This window comes from Labrus bergylta, chromosome 12 (assembly GCF_963930695.1).
Source record: "Labrus bergylta chromosome 12, fLabBer1.1, whole genome shotgun sequence".
Taxonomy (NCBI): domain Eukaryota; kingdom Metazoa; phylum Chordata; class Actinopteri; order Labriformes; family Labridae; genus Labrus; species Labrus bergylta.
In genome coordinates, this window is record NC_089206.1 from 529,160 (window position 1) to 552,983 (window position 23,824).

Sequence of the window (23,824 nt, forward strand, 5' to 3'; positions counted from 1 at the left end):
TCTTGCGACCTCAGATCCTCGGGGGGGGGGGGGGGGGGGGGGGCTTCTGGTTGTCCCAAAGTCGAGGCTCTCTGGTCCAAACAAATGCAGAACATCCAGGAGGAAAATGGACGGATGGAAAGTTCCATGTGTGAAAGAAATGAAACTGAATCTTTATGTTTTTTTTTATCACCAGTTTATTTCAGAGTGATTTTATGGAGTTCCTCCACAAAGGGAAAGAAACAGTTTGTGACAGCATGATGTTTGATTTCCTCTTTAATGTCTCAGTTTGACTTCAAGCTTTAAAACAGACGCAGACTGTTCAGGAGGCAGCGAGGTGAGAAACACTGTAAACTTTCACCTTAAAAGGTCACTTGAGGTCGACTTTCTCTTTCAGCTTAATTCAGTTTTCCGCTGGTCGTTTTCAGCGCTGAGGCACTTTAGTGTTTAAAACTTTAACAGGAAATGACATAAAAGTTTTCTGTTCTAGATGTTCAAGGTATGATCGAGACGTTCAGAGTAGATGTCCAGAAGATGTTGCACTTTAGCACCAGTCTCTCTCTTAGTGTGGAAACGGCTTATAACATGTTTGATCCTCGCCGTTCCATCGGTGTGAACACAGAGCTGAGAACAACACACCCAGAGGGAGTTTGACTTGATGTTTGAAATGTTGCATTCATTCATTTAAAGAAATTCACGTCTTAATAATAAATACTACCTTTGAGTTTGAAATGTTGACAGGCATCAGAAGTTAAATAAATATAATAAAATATTTTGTTCACTGGCTTTAAATATTCCTCCGTCTTTTAGCTCTGATTTTAAAACATATCTGAATAAAAGTCAGAGTTCAGTTTGACTGTTGACTCTGAAGAAATGCTTATTATTATGTTGAAATATTTCAGCAGCACGACGTCTGAAGAGGTACTCAGATATTCATCTTCAGTCAAAGTTAAAATAAGTAACATTTCTGCATCCAAAACATTGAACTTTGAAAACTTCATAAAGCTGAGGAGTTCAAATGTTCACTGTTCCTCTCCTGAGATTAAAGGCACACACACATATCTGGGAGTGAACAGGCAGCTCACCTGGAACTAAGCACGTTATTAAAACAGTATCATGATATCGCTGCAGTACCGTGTTACACCAGCGGGGAGGCGCTGTAGTTCTGAAACAGGAAGTTGAGTAAAAGAAATAAACGTTTTGTTTTTGTTTGGACGTCGTCAGGATGAAGGCAGCAGTCCGTCTGTCCGTCACTCAGGATCCTTTTTGTTTACCTGCACACCTGGACAACAAACAGGAAGAAGGAGGTTAGAATAAACCACTCTGATTGGTCGGTTTCAGGGTTGTTCCACTGGTTTTACACATGAAGTTAGGATGAGTTGAGCTCTTTGTCAGCTGGTGAAAATTGATTTAATGAATATACATGAAATGAAATCGCTGCTGACGTTTAGTTTCGGCAGTTTCCTGTTTGCAGAAACTAAACGTGGGCGGAGTTTCAGATCATGAGGTAAACGTGTGTCGGAGTAAATCCCAGGATGAGTCTGCAGAGGGCGCTAAACGGCTTTGTTCAGTAAATCTCGCCAAAGAATTTCTCCAGACGGCTTCAAGCCTCTACTTAGACTCTCTTCTACCAGACCTGGAGAGCAGCCCTCCCCCGGCAGCCCTGCAGCGTTCTGCCTCACCAGGAAGGCTTCCAGAGAGCCGGCCAATCAGAAGAGAGAGGGCACATGGGGAGGTGGGCCTTACCATCTCATGTCATATCAAGGCAAAGTATTGTGTGTGTCTTTGTGTGTGTGTGCATCCCAACCTCAAACAGGAAGTGTTTACTTTTTTACGTTTACTTTAATTATGACGACCTTCAGCGACCTTCAGCGCTCGCCACTCGGTCAGGCCAACAATAGCTCGTTATCGTGCTGCCTCGTTTTTCCTACTAATTCCTCTACAATGACCATTTCATTTTGAAAGTTGTCCAACCAGCGCAGAAGGTCAACGTCAGCAGCTTTTGGACGAGACGCGGTCTGTGTGGTGGGAGTGACCTCCGTCGTCCAATCAGGCATCTCTGCTCGTCAACATAGTGGGAGAGTAACTGTGTGTGTGAGCGTGTAGAAAGTCCAGTTGATAAAGTGATGAAATATACGATCACGAGTCTGGATCATGTGTTTTATTTTGAAATTGACAGGAAGCTCTGTGCGTTTCCTTATCTGACTTCCTGTCTGGGTCATTCTATTCTGTCCAGCTGTGCAGCGTCCTCCGTCGATAAGAGACCCGGTGCGTATTTGAAACGGACCGACACAGGAACATCGACTAGAGTGGCAGCGATCTACGGACGGTGGCGTGCACGGAGTGGAAATCGGAGGTCAGACTTGATTCTCTGCTAACAGGAAGCTGCTTCACTGTCGGAAAATAAAACCAGCAGAACTGATCGTGGTCGATCTACAAATTAAGACAAAGTCGAGTTTTTGAGTCCATGTCGTTTATAAAAAACTTTACCAAAAGAAGTATTTACACATTCAGAGGCAGAATACAAGAAATCAACAATCAGGTGCAAACTGTTCGATTCCCTCGTGACGTTTTTAAACAAACACAGACCTGCAGACAGGAAGAGGAATTACAAAATAAAACAACATCCTGAAACTGAGCGATCCTATTGGACGATTTATTTTAACCTGGAAGGTCCAAAATAAATCCTGCAGGACCTTTTTAATCAGACTTTTCAGGATGTTGTTGTTTTTTAAACAACCAGCAGGTGGCGCTCCAGTTTCAAAATAAAAGTGTAAAAAAAAAAAAAGATTCCATTTTTTTTTGTTGGACACAAATTCAAAATGTGAAACTCAACTCTTCATTTTTTAAACCCGATTCAGGCTTTTATTTTGAAGAAACAGTAAAAACCTCATTTCTATAACCTGACTTGAGATCGTCCAATCACTTAAATATTTGATTCTGCAGTGAAAGCAAGTTTTTATTTTCTCACGATCTCAGGAACGTTTGAATAACGACACTCATCTACGGAAGCCCTTAGCGGACAAACATAGTTATCCTTTTATTAGCCCGTTTCGTTTCAAGAGTAAAGTCGTTAATTTACGATAATTCATCCATAAATCGATTTAAATCCAGCTCTCTACAATGTTTAGAATTTAGACTTATTCACGTTGATTCCATCGAGATGGCCGCTGACTGTCCCTCGTTCGTTTCATCCAGATAAATATGTTGAACTGATCACAGAACAGATTTTATTTATGATGCTATAGAAACTGAAATGTGGAGCGACCTGCTGAGTTTTCCTCCTCGTTCACCACCGAACACAAACCAACAGCCGTTCAATCCCACATCCCATTAAATTAAAAGATATATTACTCAAGAGTTCTTTTTGGAAATCCTCAGAGACACAATCCGTCCGCTGGTTGATATAGATATTCATATTTCTATACATTTAAATTAAAAAACAGAAAAGAGAAAAGTCAAAAATAAAAAAAGAAACGTTCTGAAATGTTTGAGTCTTTGATTCCCATCGCCCGACAACAAACGAGATTTCTGTCAACGCTCTGAGAGGAAATAAATCAAATAATAAAATGTTTTGTCTCCGGGTCGATCTGAAGGTTCAAACTGTTCACGATGACGTTCAGTGTCTTTTAATGAAGAACCACCTCTCCTTAAATACTGACGCCAAGCTCGAGTCAATCATGATTAATCTCACACTACTTTGTCCCTTAAGGTGCACCGTAGAAAAGCCTCCTTTAAGCTGGCTACACACGAGACGACCTTCAAATCTTACACGGAGACCTCAGACACGAGGACGCTGGACGACCCGGCCAGGCTGAGACGCCGCACAGCTGTTTGTTTGTTTGTAGGAACGAGATCTCACAGAATCTCGCGTGACTTCAGAAGATAAACAAACATGGTGGACGATAGACGTCGTCAGCTGTCCTGCTGAACGATGAAAAAACGATCCCGGCTGAGAAGGCGGGTTGTGTGCAGCTTTATTTGATTGGCAGCGCGAGCTGAGGGTGACGCTTCCAGGTCCGCTCGCTCTCATTGGCTGCTGCCGGGATTCTGTTGGAGAAAGTCCGACCCTGAATCATAAACATCAAACATGTTGGATTCTTATGATTCAGGGAAACTGACTCGATCGTGATCAGTAACACCTCACATCAGACCACGCCCCCTCCCCCGACCTCAAATCGTCTCGGTGCTAAGCGTCCGCGGCGTCTGGATGATGATGTCACAGTGATGTTAAAAAAAAAAAAAAAGACAAAACAAAGAAATGCAGCTCGGCACGTTTAACTGAACTAACTTAAACATGGCGTCACAAACATCGAACATCGATCTGGAGACAAAACAACAACAACGAAAACTTTCCTCCTGGCGTCAAACAGAAAACGTAAACACGGCGAAGTAGCTCAGAGGACGAAAAAGACGAAGACGGCGTCCGACTGATCGAGAAACCCCGACACGCAGAAGAAGAAAAAAGAAAAAAACATTCTCCGCACGACGTCTTCTTCAACGAGACGCCTGCAGGATGAACACCTTCATTAATACGATTCATCATTTGAGCTCCAATCAAGGAGCACGACCCGCCCCAAACCCCGCCCCCTCAACACCCCCCGCCCCCCCGATCGGAGGTCAGAGTCTGAACCAGGTGAGACGGGACTGTACACTCACATTCATCTATGGCTTCTGTACAGATGGAAGAAAAAGGCACCAACACAAGCGTCTGCAGAGGCCAAAAAACATGGCCGCCGACAGGAAGCTGAGAGAGCGAGCGAGGAGACGTTTCCAGCGTGCAGCTCCACAGAAACAAAAACAAACAAAAAAAAACACGCAGAGCAACTTTCTGCATCCAAAATTAAATTTACAGTCACAGGTACACTCTTCTGTTTCTGTTGCCGTGGTTTCAAAACTGGAAATCAATATCAGTCGTCATCGCCGTGACGACCCCGGCGTGAAGCTGCGCGGTGAAAAACGTTCGGTCAGATCGAAACATCAATAAACGCTCGTTTCTCAGCGTAAGGCTTTTCTCTTCATTCAGTCAGTAAAGAAAAGAGATTTAAGGCAGAGAGGGCGAGACAGGTAGCAGACAGACAGGTGCTCATGGTTCCTGTGGCTCCTCCCCCTCCCCCTGTACCCCCCCCCCCCCCTTCCACCTGTTGTGCTTTGAGCAGTTAGTCTGAGACGTGGACGGCTGAAGGAGGAGACGTGGCGCCCTCACTGAGCTCTGAGGAGGTCAGCTAGGAGGGAGGAGAGGTTTAGTGTTTTAAGGAGAGAGGAGACGCAGAAGAGAGGAAAAGCAGGAAAGCAGGAAAGGAGGAGGAGTTAGTGTATGCGCTCCTCTTCATCAGGAATGTTTATCTCTTAGGAGACTCCTCTTCTCCACAGGAGGAGCAGAAAGGAGGCGAGGAGGTCGGTGATGTTAGTTTAGGAGTCTGTGAAGGAAAGCAGAGAAGGAAAGGAAAGAGGAGGAAACAGCGTCTCCTCCAAATGAAGAGTCTAGAACAGTTCTCAGGAGGAGGCGAGGAGGCGAGGAGGCAAGGAGGCAAGGAGGTACACGGTAGGTAAGGAGGGGTTAGGATGTGAGGAGGGGTTCTGCCAGGTTTGGAGGAGGTCAATTAAGTCCAGAAGAGACCAGAAGGAGGCGAGGAAGGAGACAAGAGAAGGAGAAAGTGAGGAAGAAAGGAGGAGATGATCGGAGGGCGAGCGAGCGTTGCTGAGCGCAGGAGAGAGAGAGGGAGTGAGCATCAGGAGAAACAGGAAGTGAGAGAGAGAGAGAGAGGGAGTCACTTGACCATCACTGACTTTGGCAGAAACGCCTCCATCTCTTCGCCTCCGTCCGTCCTCGGCGACGCCGAAGACGCCGAGGAAGACAAGGAGGAGGAGCTCGGGGACGAGGAGCCTCCGGGCGCTTTGGGGAGGCTGTACATGTAGACGGCGCCGATGACAAGCCCCGCCCCCGCCGTGAAGAGCAGGTCCACGTGGAAGCCAAACAGGTGGATGGACGCCACGGTGGAGACGATGATGGAGAAGGAGGTGGCGAAGCCCTTCAGGATGTTGTCGGCGTACTTCACCACCACGGCGACCAGCAGCCCACCGAACGCCTGGTTGAAGATGACGCACCACACCATGCCCGTGTAGCCGAACAGGAAGCCGTGCTCGGCGACCGCAGCGCCGTCGTTCCACCACAGTCCCAGCATGCCGAGCGCCATGCCGAAGATCCCCAGCTGCACGTTTCTCATCCACACGGACGCCGAGCTGCCCTTCAGGATCTTCTCAAAGTAAACGCCTGCGAACCCCGACGACAGACAGCTGATCACCACGGCAACCAGACCCGCCGTGTAGTTCTGACCGGAGCTATCGGAGACTGACGCCTCCTTCTTCCCCTCCTGCTGCACCTGAGAGGAAATACAAGAAACATGTTAGCATTCCAATAGCATGTTAGCATGTCAATAGCATGTTAGCATTCCAATAACATGTTAGCATGTCAATAGCATGTTAGCATGTCAATAGCATGTTAGCATTCCAATAGCATGTTAGCATTCCAATAGCATGTTAGCATGTCAATAGCATGTTAGCATGTCAATAGCATGTTAGCATTCCAATAACATGTTAGCATGTCAATAGCATGTTAGCATGTCAATAGCATGTTAGCATTCCAATAGCATGTTAGCATGTCAATAGCATGTTAGCATGTCAATAGCATGTTAGCATTCCAATAACATGTTAGCATTCCAATAGCATGTTAGCATGTCAATAGCATGTTAGCATTCCAATAGCATGTTAGCATTCCAATGATTATATCGGTTAATCCCGCTCAGTTTGACGTACAGAGGAGCTCGACAGTGAGGATCACGGTGGATTTAATCATTAACCGTGATGTCAGAACCATCAAAGGTCGACTGACCACGAGCTACCTGAGCGTGAGACGATGGTAAATGTTAATCTGATATCAACCTCGTTTGAAGAGAAACATGGTTTAGTGTTGATATCGGAAAAAGAACTACAATACCCACAATCCTCAGCAGTGCCACAGCGACGTCTCTGATTGGTGGAGCTCGTGCTCAGTCTACCTGTGATGGTTATGACATCACGAATAATAACCGAATCTGGATTTTTACTTCCTCACTGTTGAGCCCTACTGGGGCTCACTGCAATCGCAATGGATTGTGGGATGTGTAGTTCCTTTTTGCCTTTTTCTTTGTTTTCCGGTTGTTGTTTTTTTTTACACTGAATCAAATGTTTCATAGTGACGAGTATTCAGGGAGCTGGTTGTCATGGTTACAGGATTAAAAACCTCGATATGAGGATTTTCTGAAACCTCTATGGAGGATTTGAACGGAGCAATTTACTGCCAGAGCCGCCTAAAAAGTGGGCGGTCCCTGTTGAGCTCAATAGTTATTCTGGTCGTGACCTCGCAGGGTGTTGGTACAGGTGAAGGACGTACCTGTACGATGGCGACTCCTCCAAACAGCAGCAGCAGAGAAACCCACTGAACTCTGGACAGAGACTTCCTCAACATCATGACGCTGAACAGAGCCGTGGTCAGGATCTTCAGCTGGTACGTCACCTGGAAGGTGGCGGCCGGCAGGTTGGAGATGGCGATGTACTGCAGGTTGTTCTGCAGCGTGTAAATGAGCGAAGGAACGGCGAGTTTCAGAGTGTCTTTATACTGAACCACGATGGAGTCGAAGAGTAAGAACGCCGTCTCTTTAAGGTTGACTGAGAGAGGGGGGGAGAGAGAGAGAGAGAGAGAGAGAGAGAGAGAGAGAGAGAGAGAGAGAGAGAGAGAGAGAACACAATGATTGTGTCATATTGAATAAGTATCGTTATTATTTGTCACCGTGGCGCCCGCTCTTACATCTCTTCTGCAGCAGGACGATGAGCAGACACGTCAGCACCTTCAGCACCTCCGCCATCACCACGGCCGACGTGGTGAAGAAGCGGTCGCCGGGCAACGTGCGGACGTATCGGATGCTGAGGATGAGCGATGCATTCTGGACCACGAGCACGGCCAGGCTGATGTACTTCAACCTCCTGTTCACTACACACACACACACACAAACACACACGCACACACACACACACACACGTCAAATCAAAAGGGTTCAATATCACAGCCTACTCTGTCCTCTCCAATAAAGGCTAAATTAAATCCTCTTCTCCATGTTCCTCTAACTCTAACATGTGTCTCTAGTCCGTCTACAAACCCCCCAATGATGAGAAAAGTCCATCCTCTCCGTCTTCTGCCTGCTCCACTTTTCAGAAAATGTGTGCTCAAACAGGCCGTTTGGAGATTTTCCCTTCATGACATCACAAAGGGCAGTAGCCCCTCCCCCAGGTGGGTGACACTCCCACAGCTAGGTGTTTGTTCTGCCCTCTGAGTCTGCCTTCTCACCGTAAACAATAGGACATGGAGCGAGAAAGACCGAGCACATCCAAGCCCTTCCAGAGAGGGGGCGTGGTCAGACACAGCTCATTTACATATTTAAAGGTACAGACACAGAAACAGCCTGTTCTGAGCAGGGCTGAAATAGAGGGGTTTATAGACATGATCAAATACAGGATCAGAGTGGATTTAGAACAAGAAACTTCACACACATGTTTTGAGGAGCTCTGAGACTTATTTACACTGAAGAAGAGGAGGAGGATATGAGACCTTTAAGTGAACTCTTTGGATGCAGAAAGTTGAATATTTCTTCTGTGAAGCTAAATGCTGAAAATGTCTCTTCTGTCTAAATTGCAAAAATGCAACAGATTTATGAAACTAAAAAAGCTTTTGTCCTTTTCGATGCCATTGATCAGAGATTTTAAAATCCATGACGCAAAGTTGCTAAAGTTCAACAGCCTTATTGGACGGATGTTTTATAAGCGCAGACTGTCTGTTTTTTTTTTTGTCATCACATTGGGAGAATTGTTTGCTGTGGCGATGAAAACATGATGTCATGTAGAGAAGTGTTTCCAAAATGAATTAAATCTCCAGTTTACAGACTTCAAAATAAAAAAACAAGTTACTGTAAACTCTCAAATACCTCCATTAAGTGTTTACAGCCTGCAGAAGTGTGTGAAACCTGTAAAAACAACACAGCCTGAATGTGGACAAACCTGAAGGAGTGAGTCATACCTGCTTAAATACAGGTGTGACCACCCTAAGAATAAGAATAATGGATGTGTGTGTGTGTGTGTGTGTGTGTGTGTGTGTGTTTTTCTGACCATCACCCTCCTCCTCCTCGTCCAAAACCTCCACGTCACCAGCTGCCAGCTCTCTGACAGCCTGATGATATTTATTCACATTAAGCTCCTTAATTAAACCTTGAATTGTAATGTTCAGTAGCGTGTTAGCATTAGCAGTGTAGGTTGAGTTTATACACACAAACACGTTGACTAACAGTGGAGGCTCAGAAGGCTGCAGAACAACTTCTTCAAAACTGTGAAGTTTGCAGCTGCTTCCTGCTAACAATTTAGATTATAATTAAGGTATCTATTTAACTTATTAAACCTATACAATTGTTTCCATCACAGTTTACTTTAGTTTATGATCATATGAGTTAACTAATATCAGAAAGAAACGCGCGTTAAGTCAGCTATGTTTGGTGACTTCAGCCGCTAGTGTTTAGAAATAGACGATCTTTGTGGTTTTATTTTGAAATTATCACAATAAATTATTTTAGATATTCGTTCAGCTCTGTCGTCAGCTCGGGCCGGGTGTTGTTAAGTCCTGTCCCTGTTAGTGGCTCTCACCACCCCGGACCCCCCGGACCCCCCCGGACCCCCCCGGACCCCCGTACCTTCGCTCTGGCTCCGGCTCGCTACCTTCTCCTCCGCCGCCTGGCTGAGGCTCCCCGCGGCCATGCTGCCGTCCGGACCGAGCCTTCACCCCGCTGCCTGCTCTGCTAACGCCCCGCTAGCCTTCCAGCTCAGCTAGCTCCGGCTCACAGTGAAGACCCGACCGGAACAGGTGCACCGAGCCCAGGTGTGTTCTTCAGGGTAGAGCGGAGGGTCCGTCAGGGTTGACGTTACACCAGAGCTGAGGTTAAGAGAACCGGCGGAGGTTCTCCAGGTTCTCCTGGGTGGAAACAATCCGCGAAGCTCCGAGCTGCCCAACTGTACCAACTAGTGCTGCAGAGATAGGACCAACTGACTGAGAAGAGGTCTCACTCTGAGGGAAAATATGGTTACTTCCGGGTTACTGTACCCAAATGCAGCAACATAAACAGAATACAGTAAAATACAAATGAATAAATAAGTAGATAGATGTTTTTCCTTATTAAATGATAACAACACTTATTTGGTATCCTTTATTATTTATTTATTATGTTTCTCTACTTGGTTTTGGTTGTTATTGTTTGCTCTGTGTTATTAAAAATGCCAAAAACAAAGTTATTATGATATACTACTTTTTATAAAAATATATATAAGTCCCATAGTTTGCTCTGTGTTATTAAAAATGCCAAAAACAAAGTTATTATGATATACTACTTTTTATAAAAATATATAGAAGTCCCATAAAATATTGAAAAATATCCATATAGTTTTCTTTTATTGATATAAAAATAGAAATATTGACACATTTTAATAAACCGAGCTGTAACACAATAACGCTCTGATTAAACATCAGAGTGACACCTCTGTCTCTCTCATTCTCCTCTCTGATCCTGCCAACAACAATCACTTCCTTGTTCTTCAGGATGAAAATGAGGGGATCCTATTGGCTGTTGGGTGAACACCTCACCTGTAAAATGTTCATAGTCAGCGCCACCTGCTGGTTAAAACAGGAACAACAGTTTCACGGAGTCTCAGATCAATTTTTTTAGTTGTTTTTATTTTGTTCAGTAATTTGTCAGGGCCTTTAACCTTTATTAGATAGGAAAGGGAGAGAGACAGGAAATGTTGGGAGGAGAGAGAGCGGGGGGACGAAGTGCAGCAGAGGGATGAGGTTGGAATTGAACCCACGGCCACTGTAAACTGGACTTTAGCCTCTCGTCCAATGACAGCTGGTCGGCTCATGTTCCATGTGATGATGGATGGATGTAAAATAATTGTCCCCCAGCGGCAGATATCAGAACAGAGAGACAACACAACGTGATGCAGTGAGAGAAACGTGTTTTATTAAACCGTCGGATCTTTTTTTCTCTTGATCCATAAATTCTTATTTAATGTAAATAAACAGAAACAAGTGACCCAACGAGCCACTTTGATGTCTGAACCAGCCAATAATACACAAGTATTTACAGTGACATCACGCCCGGACACCGGCAGGACGACGTCACCACCAACCACATTCTCCCATTTAGATCTGAATCAGATCCAGAGTGACACCAGAAACAAGGAGGGAAATCAAAAAACTGTGATCAAAACAATAAAACATTAAATTAAATTCAGGTCGTCATCGGTCGACTCTACGTAGAGATGAGTGTACCATCATTTTACATTTTTAATGTTTTCTCAACCAAACATTATGAGCAACAAGTGTCATCAGCACCTGATGGACACGCCCCCTCCTCTCTGCTGCCTGACTCCACCAGCCAATCAGATCATCGCCTGATGCCCTGCTCACACCACAGCTTTAGATGCTACAAGCTAAGCTACACAGCAGCCGGAGGCGTAAGTTTACCCTCAGTGTGGTCTTTACGTCCTGTCTCATGTTTTTAAAGTACGGCAGGGTCGAATACGATCGTTTTAAAGCTGCAGTACGATATCGCTGTATTGTCATATCACGATATCAGAACGATTAACTTTGAGATAAATCCTGTTTGAAACCATGGCAACAGAAACAGACGCCTTAAACACCCAATGTTTGGTCTCTTTGTTTCTCAGTGAAGAATACTTCCTGCACAGCGTCTGAATTCAGAAAGTGTGCAGGTGTTTGTCCGCCATTTTGTTTTGGATTCTTTCCTCTCCTGTCTCATGAAACAGACGCAGTTTGTTTTGATCACATTGATCAATAAAATAAAAGAGATGTTTCTTTTTTTTAAAACATGGTTTGGAAAAAATATCAAACATTTTGTGACAACATCAGTAAATAGTTCAATCTGATTGAACGATGCAGAATGAGGTCAGGTGAACGTCTGCACAAAAAGCAGGAAATAAACTGAAAGGATGCAAAATCATTCAAATGTAAAGGTCCAATCAGTGAGCTGTGTAGTGAGTGTTGCAGCGATGGAAGCGGTCAAGAGAAGTGGTTCAGATAGAAGTGATTGTACCCGACCTAAAAAGCCTCTGCATGTTTCTAATAAGCTCCACGAGCAGAAACGTGCTCAAACTAGGATCAATATTGGAGATGCTTTTGAAAAATGGAGAGAGGTTAGAACACAGAAAGGTTTACAGACCCATGCAGAGCTGGATCTCTATGGTGTTTAGAATTTAGACTGCAGTACCCATTTTAAACACTAGGGGGCAGAGTTACATACTGCTCCTTTAATGTAGATTATTTCTGTATTTTTGACACTAGAGGTTTTTGTTTTTTTTGCCAAAAATGTAAACTAGTGTTTGAAGAACAAAAACCAGAACGAGAGTTCTCTGATGGAGCTGGAAGGAAGAAAAAAAAAAGAAAAAAATATGAAACGACCTGCCGACATCCTCAGCAAAAATAAATACTCAATAAATACAGCAACAACACGTTGTCATGGCAACAAAGCTGCTTCTTCCACCAACAGAGATAAATAAAGAGAGAGAGCCGCCGACTGCAGCTCGACCACAAACTTAGGCAGAAATAAATTAGTTTTCTTAAGAGCAGAGGCCGTCAGAGGATCACAGCAGTGTTTTCACCTCGTTAAAGAATTCATCAGTGTACGTATGAGGACCTCAGTGAGGACCTCAGTGAGGACCTCAGCCTCTCCTCCCTCTGTGATGCGTCTCTGTGAAGCTTTAGGTAACGAGGTTCAAGCATGAAAACACTGCTGATCCTTTCTAAATCCAGTGTGAGGTTTTTGTGTCGCCGCCCTGCTGGCTGAGCAGAGCACTACACCATCCCAGTGTGGTGCACCAAAGAGTCCAGAGTCCTGTCTCAGACCGTCCACAGTTCTGTCACAGTGACTGAGTCCAGAGACCTGCGAGCTCAGGGTTGGTTTTATTCTGACCAGAGCCGTTCATGGTCAGGGTTGCGGCATCACAGGGACTGAGCCGGCAGAGAGCTGTGGTCCTCCTGCAGGTCTCCTCCCTCCTCCTCCTCTCCTCCCTCCATCCAGGGGTGAGTCAGGATCTCCTCCAGGGAGGGGCGCTCCTCCGGTCGGTAGGACAGACACCAGCGAATCAGAGACTGACATTCTGTCACAACAGAAGATTGTATCGTTTTAAATACATCAAACAAGCATCAAACGTTTCTGATGAGCCAATCAGAGTTCAGAGAGGCTAGAAGGAGCGGAGTCTCGACTCACCTTTAGAAACCCGTCTGGTGAAAATGGGCGTGGCCCCGACGATCTCTTGGTCTCGCTCGAACGGGATGTCGCCGCACACCATGTCGAAGAGCAGCACGCCCAGCGACCAGACGGTGAGAGAGACGGCCTCGTACGACTGCGACACGATCCACTCGGGAGGACTGTAGACCCGAGTCCCTGAGGACGCGAGAAGATGGCGGTTAGCGACTCGACTCTTTAATGTGTCACAAAGTTAAACGATTAAATCCTCCTATCGTAACATTTCTCTCTGTACCTTCGAACTCGTTGTACGGCGTCTCTTTGAGCGGCGCTCCCGACCCAAAGTCGATGATTTTGACCTCGAGCGACCTCGTGTCCACCACGATGTTCTCGTCCTTGATGTCTCTGTGCACAACACCGTGAGCGTGAACGACCTGCAGCGCCTCCACGATCTGACGGAAGAACCTGACGGACAAACAGGGAACGTTAAAACTTCGATATGTGAAAACAAAACGTTACTGAAAACAGAGTCAGAGGAACAGGAAGTAGTACCGGAGTGCGAGGCGTTCGGGCAGCGCTCCTCTCTCCGTGATGAAGTCGAACAGATCCTGACACTGAGGCGGTCGCTCCAGCACCAGCAGGAAGCCCCGCCCCTCCACCTCGAACCAGTCCAGCATGCGCACCACGCCGCTGTGACCCCCGACCTCGGACAGTCGCTGCAGCAGAGCGATCTCCATGGGAACGGGACCGACCACGCCCGGCTGAGGGGGAGATGAAAAATATGAGATCAATGTTTTGTCACACAAACAACCTGGAGCCATTTTTAATGTGATACCAAATTCTTGTTTTCCATATATATATATATTTTTTTAATTTGCATGAAATTATTTTTGTTTTCTCTCTCTCGGTGTTTTTTCCCTGACTCTGTCTCTGCAGGTGTTTTTTGTGGTGGTGAGGGGGGGGGGGGGGGGGGGGGGAGAGGGGGACTCCCTGGTAAAACCTGATGATTAAAACATGAGTTTGACACTGAGGGGGAAAACCTTCAGTGTCATTTTCCGAGCAGTGACATCACAGGTTTCCGTGGGAACCAGGGGCCAGCCCCCACCCACAGCTGTAGTACAGCTGTCCCTCCAGCAGGGGGCGGAGTTGACCTGAGGTTTCCTCTACAGGGAAACAAAACTACCTGTGCTGAACTTCTCTCTGCAGCGTCTGAAACATTAAACCTGATCCGACGATCACGACGACGTTTAACCTCCGAGAGACGACTTTCTTACATTTTATCGACTTTAGACTTAAGAGAAAAATGAAATAAAGAAATGTTTTTTTTACACACTCACCAGTCTCGCCCACTGCTGAACTCTGTCCCTGGTGATCTGTTTGATGGCAACCTGCATGGACAAAAAGGACACAAAGTTTAATTCACAGACGGAGCGACTGATGATCCAGAATTTAAACTCTGATACGCCTCTAGTAAGAATAAAACTTTATCGATTCCTGTTCTGATAACAGAGCAACAGAAGCACTTAGTGTTGGGGGGGGTTCTTGTTTTTAATCATCAAAATCTGCAGACAGACCAATGCATAATGTCTTAATTGCACAAAAACATATCCAGTGTGCACAAATCTTTCTGCAGGTTTCTGATTGGTTCGTCCTCTCCTTCTCACCTGTCTCATGAAACAGATGTTTTTTGGGTACTCTTGGATACCATTGATCATGACAATAACAGAGTTTTAGTCATATTTTAGAGGGAGTGAACACTGACTGCTTCACAGGAGACGTAAACAAAGAGGAAACACAGACATGAACACATGAAGAAGAAGAGATGAAATGTTTGATGTCTGACCTGAAGTCCATCAGAGAGTCTCTGTCCTGAAAACACCGAGCCGAACCCCCCGCTGCCGAGCAGAGAGCCACACTGATACTGAGAGCAGAACACTTCCTTCACTGAAACACAAACACACACACATCAGTCAGCTGCTGTTTGTCTTTGTTTACAACACAGCCGTCTCCAACAACAAACAAGCAACATACTGCTGCCTTCAACGCCTTCCACCGAGTAATGAGGAAATGTTTTGAATAAGAGACGGGAGCGTGCAGCGATGGATGATATCTGAACAGCCTGCTCGCTGCAAGAAGGAAATGTTTAATGATAACTTCCCTCCCGTCCCCGTGCTGTGTTATCAATGTGTCCGTGCTTGTTGTTAGACAAACACAGCAGGGAGTACGATTTCACTTTCAGCTCAAACTCCGGGGTCAAATTTCAGTTTAAATATTCAGACTAAATAATCTCTTGTTCACCCTGTTTGACCACGATGAAACAGAATCACATGAAGTTTTTAAAGGTGTTTCAAACGTTTCTCCTTCATGTTGTTTTTAAAATACGAGACGTTAAAGGAGTAGACACGAGAAATAAACAAAGATAAGACGAAGATCTAAAAATGGGCGAAATATGGAGAATAGAGCTCAAATACGATTTTGAGAATGAAGTCAAAGTGTAGGTCATAAATTAAAATACAATTTGAAATTTCTGAATTTCTAAATACATTTCGAGAATTCCTTTGAAATACTTGTTTTTGTCAAAATATCGTGAATAAAGCTAAAATACAATTTCAAGAATACATTAGAAATACCTGGGGAGAAAACTTCAAATGGAACAAATTAAGTCAAAGTGTCGACAACAATGTAGAAACATTTGGAAATAAAGTTGAATTGTCAGGAAAGAGTCGTAAAGTTGGGAAAAAAGCAAAATTGTATCTTTGAAATTTGATTTTCATTTCATATTGATATTTGACTTTTTTCTCAGAGTGCAAAATGACAAAATAAAACCTCCTCATTATTTATTTCTGCTGTGGCTCTCTTTGACTTCTGTAAAACACACAGCGTGACACAGTCCACGGTGACAAACACGCCGCGTTGTGACGTTAATACGGACGTTTAAAAATCGTTGTTTTTTTAATCAGGTTTTGTAATCAGGTATTAGCCTTTAAAACACACATACACAGTTAAAGTGTGATTAAGCCTGTCATGTTTTCAGGTTGATAATGCACTTCCGGTAGGTCTCCAGCTTTGTTTACATGTCATCACTTCAACACGTTCATTTGAATATTTCACTTCACTTTTATAATACTTTTTTATCTCACCGTTTTTCCCTCCAGCTTCCTCCTCCAGATGAATATCCACAGCTCGTTTGTCCAACATTTTCTGGAAGTTTTTTAGAGAGTCTGGGCTGAAACATCCATCTTGTTGTTAGTAGAATTCCTCTTGACTTTATTTTGTTTTAAACTTTATCCGACTAATCGTAACAGTTTCCCCGGTTTGTCCCGCTTTGCAACTTTTAAATACAATTCCAGTGAAGAAAATGCCTTCAGGAGTTAGTTTCGCCCTGTACTAAGTCTAAAGAGTTGAAAATAAACACCCAAACGGTTGATAAATTCTCCAAAAAGCTCCAGCTGACCGCCTTATCTGAGATCTGAACCTACGATGATGTTTTGTTCTGTATTTATAGCCTACTCCTGTAGCCACGCCCACACCGCCTCGCTGTCCAATCAGCGACGAACCTTGTGCTCAATGTTTTGAAGCGACGTCGCAGTTTAAAAAAAAACCTGATGAGGAATTCGTAGAATTCAAAGCAGCTCGAGCTGATGACGGGAAGAAGAGGGCGGTTTCCCCAAAACACACACACACACACACACACACACACACGCACGCACGCACGCACACACACACACACGCACACACACACACACAAGCGAAGACATTGAGCGCGAGGTGAACCGAAACAGAGCAACGGTTAACTCCGCATTCGCGCGCTTTCTCTTCCTCTCACACGCATGCGCGTACACAGAAGCGGGTTTTCTCGGTATCGAGAGCGAGCGGCCGCAGGTTTAAAATGTCCACTGTGCTTAATCAGTCGATGAGTCATGTTCCTGTCAAGATAAATATGTCAGCAGGAGAATTTACAAGAAAGTCCGAAAAAAAAGACAGCTAACCGCCCCAGGGTTAGAGAGCCAGAAACTTCTCGTGAATTCTTTAAGATTCGTTTACCTGCAACAAGTCGCCCACACGTGTGATGGTTTTATTATTATTATTATTTTTTTAGTTTTATATATATATATTTTTTAATATATATATATATATATTTTTTTTTAATATATATATATATATTTTTTTTAGATATATTTTTTAGTATCGAGTTTTTTTGTACATTCTTAATTTTTTTTTTTTTATTTAAATTGTACTGTGTTCACTTTTTGTTTGCAATCTCTTTGCTGCTGTAACAATGTAAATTTCCCCATTGTGGGATAAATAAAGGATTATCTTATCTTAAATTATTACAGCATCCTGACGAAAAATACCTGAAGGACTTTAATTCTTTATTTTCAACAAGAGTGGAAGAGCAAACAACAACCTTTTCAAAACTCTACGGAAGCCCAAATCGGACACACATCCATACATTTTATCATACTTGTTTTTAGGAATCAAAACAATGAACACAAAGGTAGAGAATAGAGATGTAAAATGTGAAGGCTTCCCATGATAATGAGTCCATTTTGGATGCATTCTCAAGATCTCGGCTTATTTATCTCGTTATTTGTGGATAACAATGATCTGTGAAGGCCCTGTAATGATTTATTATTTTTAAAGTTAATTAGTAGGTAAGCCCTTAGCGGACATACATTCACTTACTTTTTATTTTACTCCGTTCACCGTGATAACGAGATCATTTTGGTTGTTTTCTCGAGATCTTGACTTATCTCATCTAAGGTGAACAACACTTGTTTCCCAACTAATACATTGTAGATGTTTTCCTGGCATCAACATGTTTTTCTCACAATAACAAATACATTTTGTTTGTTTTCTTTATAACTCGACATATTTATCTGCTTGTCTTGAGTCAACAACGCTGGTTTTCTCATAACTAGTAAAATTTAGTATTTTTCTTGAAATCTCGACTAATGTACGTTGTTTCTTGAGATGACGCAGGTTTCCGCTTCATGACGAGTAAATGTTGGAAGGTTTCTTGAGATCTGGGTTTACTTGTCTCATTATCACCAGATAACTCCAGCAGTTACCCTGTGATAACAGGTACATTTTAGTTGTTTTCTTGAGATCTCAACTCATGTTTCATGTTCTCTCCAGATAACTCAGGTTTGTCCGTAATGAGTACATTTCAGTATAAATTAAATCTGGATTATTAATGTCATTATCTCGAGTAAACAATAAAATAATTTTGCTGTTTCTAGGACTCGCCTTTTTCCTCGTTATCTTAAGTAAACAAAATTTCTTCCCCTAGTATTTTTTTCCCTGAAATCTCAATCTCTTTATCTCAAAATTATACGGTTTGGTTTTCTTGATAATCTCAACTTTATTTTCGTATATTTTGCGATAACTCTGGTTTCCTGTGATAACGAGTCAATCTCAGTAGTTTTCTCAAGATCTCAAATTATTTGTCGTGATGTGGTGATGAGTTTATTTCCAGGGATCGCGAGAAAATGACTAAAACTAAAACTTGTCTCACGGGAAAGCAAGCGTCATTATCCTGACTTGATGAGATCAATCTAGAGAAAAAAAACAGAAATGTCCTCGTTAACATGTTAACACAGAATACATTGAAGTATGAGGACGCATGATGTCCTCTCAGAGCTCCTGTCAAGAACTAAGAAAACAAAGAAAGGAAGATTTTGTAATTAAAGAACTGATGGAGAGTAAAACAGAAAACAGAATGACACGAGAAGAGGAGGAGGGGTGGACACATTCAGAACTTCATCCAAAGGAAACTGGACTCAGTTGAAGATCTTAAAGACGTTTCTCCTCCTCCGTTTTCTTCTTCAGTCCAGGGAAGTGAAACGTCTTCAACCTAACCTTTGGATCAAGCTTTGACTTTTCCCATGACCCTGATGACTGACAGCCTGCACAGAAAAAAGGAGGAAGAAATAAACCGGGTCAAAGAGTGAAACCAGGAAGCAGAAGATAAAGACGGAGAGGGAAGAAAAGAGAAGGAAGTCAAGATGAGGCTGCAGAGTTTAAAAGACGAGTGTTCAGTGTTTGTGTGCAGATTTAAAAAAAACATCAAGACGACTTTTTCAGAAACATTTTCCTCTTTTTATTCCAAGAAAAAAAAAGATCTTTTCATCCCAAACAAGAAAATAAAATAAAACAAACTTATAATATTAATAATAACAACAATAATCAATCATTAAGAGGATAAGTATGACAATTCTCAAATTTTCTTTTTTTTTTTATTTGTCGTTTTTTTCTCACTATGATGATATTGGTCGTGGTCAATTAAACATGCAGCTAAATAAGTCCGATGATGATGATGATGATGGAGGTGATGTGGAGGGAGGAGAGGAGGAGGAAGACGAAAAAGGAGGAAGAGAAAAGAAGCAGGAGCGTGACGTCGCTGCTGGCTGGCGTTTGGTGAGAGTGACGGCCTCAGGAAGCGGTGAGGACGATGACCACATGATCTGGTTGTTAGCCTGTAACTAAGGTTGTCAACACTTTGATACAACGCGTTTTTAAAACAAAATAACCTTATTTTACTGATCCGGTAGTATCGAAAAAGTGCTGAAGCTTTAAAAAAAACTACAAAATGACTTCTTCATTTGACGGGTGGAACAGGGGAGGAAAGAACGCAACAAACATTGCAGGCGTATTCCTGCACCTCTAAATGACACAAACACGTTGGCAACGATTGGATACCCAAAGGGTGCCAATTTAGACCGTGTGAAAGATAGTTCCCAATAATGTGCATCTAGGACTTTTTGTTGCTGTAGACAAAACTGTTTTCTTTACAGCTGCAGTTCCTCCAGTGTCCACTAGAGTCTGTCTCCTTTTGGTGATTTAAAACAAGAATCCGGTGATGCAGTGATAGATGTCTGGGGCTTTTCTTTTTGTTGCCGTGGTAACAAAACAGGCATCGATATCATTTTGATTTGTTGTAGTATTTGTATCAAAGTTTAAAAATCTGTTAGCGTGACAACCCTGGTACCTTTAGCATTCAACTTTTTGATAAGCATGGGGCTACTATTCCTCAAAAAGAAAAAGAAGAAGGCGGCCAGCAGGAGCTACAAGAGGAGTTGGACTCATCAGAAAACCATAACGCTATCTCTAACTAAGCTAGCAGCAACGCATCTCGTTGGACCTGGAAACCGCGGTGAGCTAAGATGGTAATAACGTAAGACTTCAGGTGACGGCTCGCTCTCGTAGCATGAAGATCCCCGACATACACTTCACCATTTTTAAGTGCTGATTAGCCTTCCCTATTGAATCCTATGACATCATTAGCCACAGAGCTAACGGAACATACTTCAAAAGTCGAGGCTGCTCGACGTGGTGTCTGATGTCATAACTGACCTCGAATCAGCTTTAAGACTGAGCTCCTCTGAGCGGTGACCATGAGGGTGTCATGGAGAAGGAAAGGTGATGAGACGGGAGTAGAAAGGAGGGAAGGAAACGGGGAAGGATAAAGGAGAGGAAATGATGAAGAGCGGATGAGCTGAAAAACAAAAAACAAGTGTGCATTTCTTTGTTTGATGTTTGTTTTTTTCCCTGGTCGATCTCCTTCTGAGGGGCAGAGGTGAGGGTGAGGGTTCAGGGGGGGTTGGAGGGTGAGGCAGGAGAGGAGGTCAAGGTCATTGTTGTGTTTGTTTGTGTGTGCTTGTGTTTCGGCTGGTCATCAGCTGCTGTCGGGGGACGGCTCCCTCTCTCGATGCATGGAGGAGCTCTGGTGCTTCATGCTGTCCAGATACTCCTGCTGAGAGACGGCGAGCACCGAGGCCAGGATCTCATCGTCCTCCCAGTCTGTCAGACCTGAAACACACACACGTGCACAAACACACACGGTAACTAATCACAATCACTGATGACTTCGGCTCGCTTTCACGCCAGTCTGAACTCATGTCAAAGGGTTAGGGTTAACAGGGATCATTTTTAGCGACCTGAGGTTCCACCCCTCTTATGTTTAATTTCCCCATGCAAACATTTTGACATGTGGTGCTTTTATTTTGAAGGTAGAAAAACTGAGGTGTGGTGCTTTTATTTTGAAGGTGAACTAACTGACATGTACTTTTATTTTGAAGGTGCACAAACTGAGGTGTGGTGCTTTTGTTTTGAAGGTGGACAAACTGACATGTGGTGCTTTTGTTTTGAAGGTGGACAAACTGACATGTGGTTTTATTTTGAAGCTGGACAAACTGAGGTGTGATGCTTTTATTTTGAAGGTAGAAAAACTGAGGTGTGGTGCTTTTATTTTGAAGGTGAACTAACTGACATGTACTTTTGTTTTGAAGGTGGACAAACTGAGGTGTGATGCTTTTATTTTGAAGGTGCACAAACTGAGGTGTGGTGCTTTTATTTTGAAGGTGAACTAACTGACATGTACTTTTGTTTTGAAGGTGGACAAACTGACATGTGGTGCTTTTATTTTGAAGGTTAACTAACTGACATGTACTTTTATTTTGAAGCTGGACAAACTGAGGTGTGATGCTTTTATTTTGAAGGTGCACAAACTGAGGTGTGGTGCTTTTATTTTGAAGGTGCACAAACTGAGGTGTGGTGCTTTTATTTTGAAGGTGGACAAACTGACATGTGGTGCTTTTATTTTGAAGGTGGACAAACTGACATGTGGTGCTTTTGTTTTGAAGGTGGATAAACTGACGTGTGGTGCTTTTATTTTGAAGGTGGACAAACTGACATGTGGTGCGCTTTTGTTCTGAAGGTGGATAAACTTATGTGTGGTGCTTTTATTTTGAAGGTAGAACACTAGAAGACAAACATCTAAACCTGGAGAAAGACACAACTGTTATCCCCGACCTGTGAAGATGAGCCGGTCAGATGTGCCGACTCTTCACTTCCATGTTTTTTTAATAAATCAAAGCTGAAGTCTGCTCGGCGATACGCCAGATAACGTCCTGATAATGTCTCCTTCAGCGAGCAGTAATGTGGTGAGACAAGATAGACACTTCCTGCTGAGATGTTTCTGTTTGTACTCTGATATCAAAACGCTTTAGAGCGTCTTCAAAACACCTGATAATAAAAGTCCACTGTTAGAGACGGTTTGTGTTTCTCTGAACCGCTCTTCATGCTCTCAGACAATCCAACAAACACGCCGCGCCCGCCACGCTCGGCTGCTTCCTGCTCAGTATTGACTGTAAACATCAGAGGATGATTGACAGCTGCATGACCTCTGCAGCCCGAGCTGCAGCAGGGCGGCAGAGGGGTCGGCTGCAGCAGGGCAGCAGAGGGGCCGGCTGCAGCAGGGCGGCAGAGGCTGCAGAGGGGCCGGCTGCAGCAGGGCGGCCGGCTGCAGCAGGGCGGCAGAGGCTGCAGAGGGGTCGGCTGCAGCAGGGCGGCAGAGGGGCCGGCTGCAGCAGGGCGGCCGGCTGCAGCAGGGCGGCAGAGGCTGCAGAGGGGTCGGCTGCAGCAGGGCGGCAGAGGCTGAATGTGGCTTTCGGTCTACAAAGTGAATTTTCTGTCTCGCTCTTTTAGGCCGCCGTAAAACGAGCAGTTTATTAACACGAGGTATCTTACCAAAGGCTGTGGGCGACATCTCCTGCATGATGGCTCTGTACTCCAAATGATGGCGACTCTGATTACTGGGACCTACACACCACACACACACAGACACACACACACCACACACACACAGACACACACACACACACAGTTAGCAACAATCAAAACGAACCCTGCACCTTCATGCACGTTTGTGCAGAAGTGAGAGCGTCTTATTTCTCTTCATCACCGCTTTGATGTCTTTTGACTGTGTGTGTGTGTGTGTGTGTGTGCGTGTGTCTGTGTTTGTGTGCGTGTGTGTCTGTCTGTCTGTGCATGTGTGTGTGTGTGTGTGTCTGTGTGTCTGTGTGTGTGTGTCTGTCTGTCTGTGCATGTGTGTGTGTCTGTGTCTGTGTGTGTGTGTTTGTGTGTGTGCATGCGTGTGTGTGTGCGTGTGCATGCGTGCGTGTGTTTGTGTGTGTGTGTGTGTGTGTGTGTGTGTGTGTGTGTGTCTGTGTGTGTGTGTTACCTGGCGCGCAGGGGGAGGGGGGCTTGCTCAGGATGAGGGCGGCTCCTGCGGGGGAGGGGGGCTTGTTGCTGCTGTTGGACGACGGGGCGGTAGTGAGGTCCGAGTGGGAGGGGTCTGAGTCTCGTTGCCGTGGCGACCGGGCGCTCCAGTCGTCCAGTCCGCTGGAAGCCGCTGCCGTCGCCGAGCTGCACGTGGCGCTGGCCTTACGCGGCTGAGGAAGAAAACACACATGTTTACGTTCAGGTGGTAAAAGACTTCCTGCTGACCTCTGACCTCTGACCTCTGACCCTCCTCCCCCCCCCTTACCTGTCGGGCCTGCTTCTCCTGGTCCTGCAGCCACTGCAGGTACGACTCCCGGGCCACCTGCTCCTCGATGGCCTCGTTGGTGGCCTCCCAGTCCGTCGCTCTCTTCTTGTCCTCCAACATCTGCTGCTCGATCCACGACTCCTCCGACGTCTTGATGGCCGACTTCATCAGAGAC

General features: G+C 44.5%; 3 protein-coding genes across 4 annotated transcripts in view; all 3 read right to left on the reverse strand.

Moving 5' to 3' along the window:
- Positions 1-210: 210 nt before the first annotated feature.
- On the reverse strand, positions 211-10,083 carry slc35a2 (solute carrier family 35 member 2). The gene is made up of 5 exons (XM_020659085.3): positions 9,753-10,083; positions 7,826-8,008; positions 7,412-7,686; positions 5,770-6,362; positions 211-1,261 (listed from the first exon to the last, which is right to left on the reverse strand). Exons 1-5 carry the CDS (start codon positions 9,814-9,816, stop codon positions 1,234-1,236), a joined length of 1,143 nt encoding a protein of 380 aa, XP_020514741.1. The 5' UTR covers positions 9,817-10,083; the 3' UTR covers positions 211-1,233.
- Positions 10,084-11,050: 967 nt separating this feature from the next.
- Positions 11,051-16,795, reverse strand: pim2 (Pim-2 proto-oncogene, serine/threonine kinase). Its single transcript, XM_020659083.3, has 7 exons — positions 16,460-16,795; positions 15,163-15,263; positions 14,657-14,707; positions 13,872-14,080; positions 13,615-13,784; positions 13,341-13,517; positions 11,051-13,230 (listed from the first exon to the last, which is right to left on the reverse strand). The coding sequence occupies exons 1-7, from the start codon at positions 16,515-16,517 to the stop codon at positions 13,073-13,075; spliced, it is 924 nt and encodes a 307-aa protein (XP_020514739.1). The 5' UTR covers positions 16,518-16,795; the 3' UTR covers positions 11,051-13,072.
- A 2,603-nt stretch (positions 16,796-19,398) lies between these two features.
- Positions 19,399-23,824, reverse strand: part of otud5a (OTU deubiquitinase 5a) — a 22,640-nt gene continuing 18,214 nt past the window's right edge. For both annotated transcript variants that reach the window (XM_065960918.1, XM_065960917.1), the window contains exons 6-9: positions 23,650-23,824; positions 23,344-23,554; positions 22,851-22,922; positions 19,399-21,131 (exon numbers count right to left, since the gene is read on the reverse strand). The exon at positions 23,650-23,824 is cut by the window's right edge and continues 11 nt beyond it. In XM_065960918.1, coding sequence (XP_065816990.1) covers positions 20,998-21,131; positions 22,851-22,922; positions 23,344-23,554; positions 23,650-23,824 — 592 coding nt within the window. In that variant the 3' untranslated portion in view covers positions 19,399-20,997. The remainder of the gene's footprint in view (positions 21,132-22,850; positions 22,923-23,343; positions 23,555-23,649) is intronic.

Coding starts and splice junctions, on each gene's coding strand:
- slc35a2 (XM_020659085.3), bottom strand. CDS start 9,816: ATGGCCGCGGGGAGCCTCAGCCAGGCGGCGGAGGAGAAGGTAGCGAGC. Junction 8,009..9,752: donor GAGCCGGAGCCAGAGCGAAG/GTACGGGGGTCC, acceptor GTGTGTGTGTAG/TGAACAGGAGGTTGAAGTAC. Junction 7,687..7,825: donor CGTCCTGCTGCAGAAGAGAT/GTAAGAGCGGGC, acceptor CCCCTCTCTCAG/TCAACCTTAAAGAGACGGCG.
- pim2 (XM_020659083.3), bottom strand. CDS start 16,517: ATGTTGGACAAACGAGCTGTGGATATTCATCTGGAGGAGGAAGCTGGA. Junction 15,264..16,459: donor GGAAGCTGGAGGGAAAAACG/GTGAGATAAAAA, acceptor TTTGTGTTTCAG/TGAAGGAAGTGTTCTGCTCT. Junction 14,081..14,656: donor TTCAGCAGTGGGCGAGACTG/GTGAGTGTGTAA, acceptor TCTCCCCCTCAG/CCGGGCGTGGTCGGTCCCGT.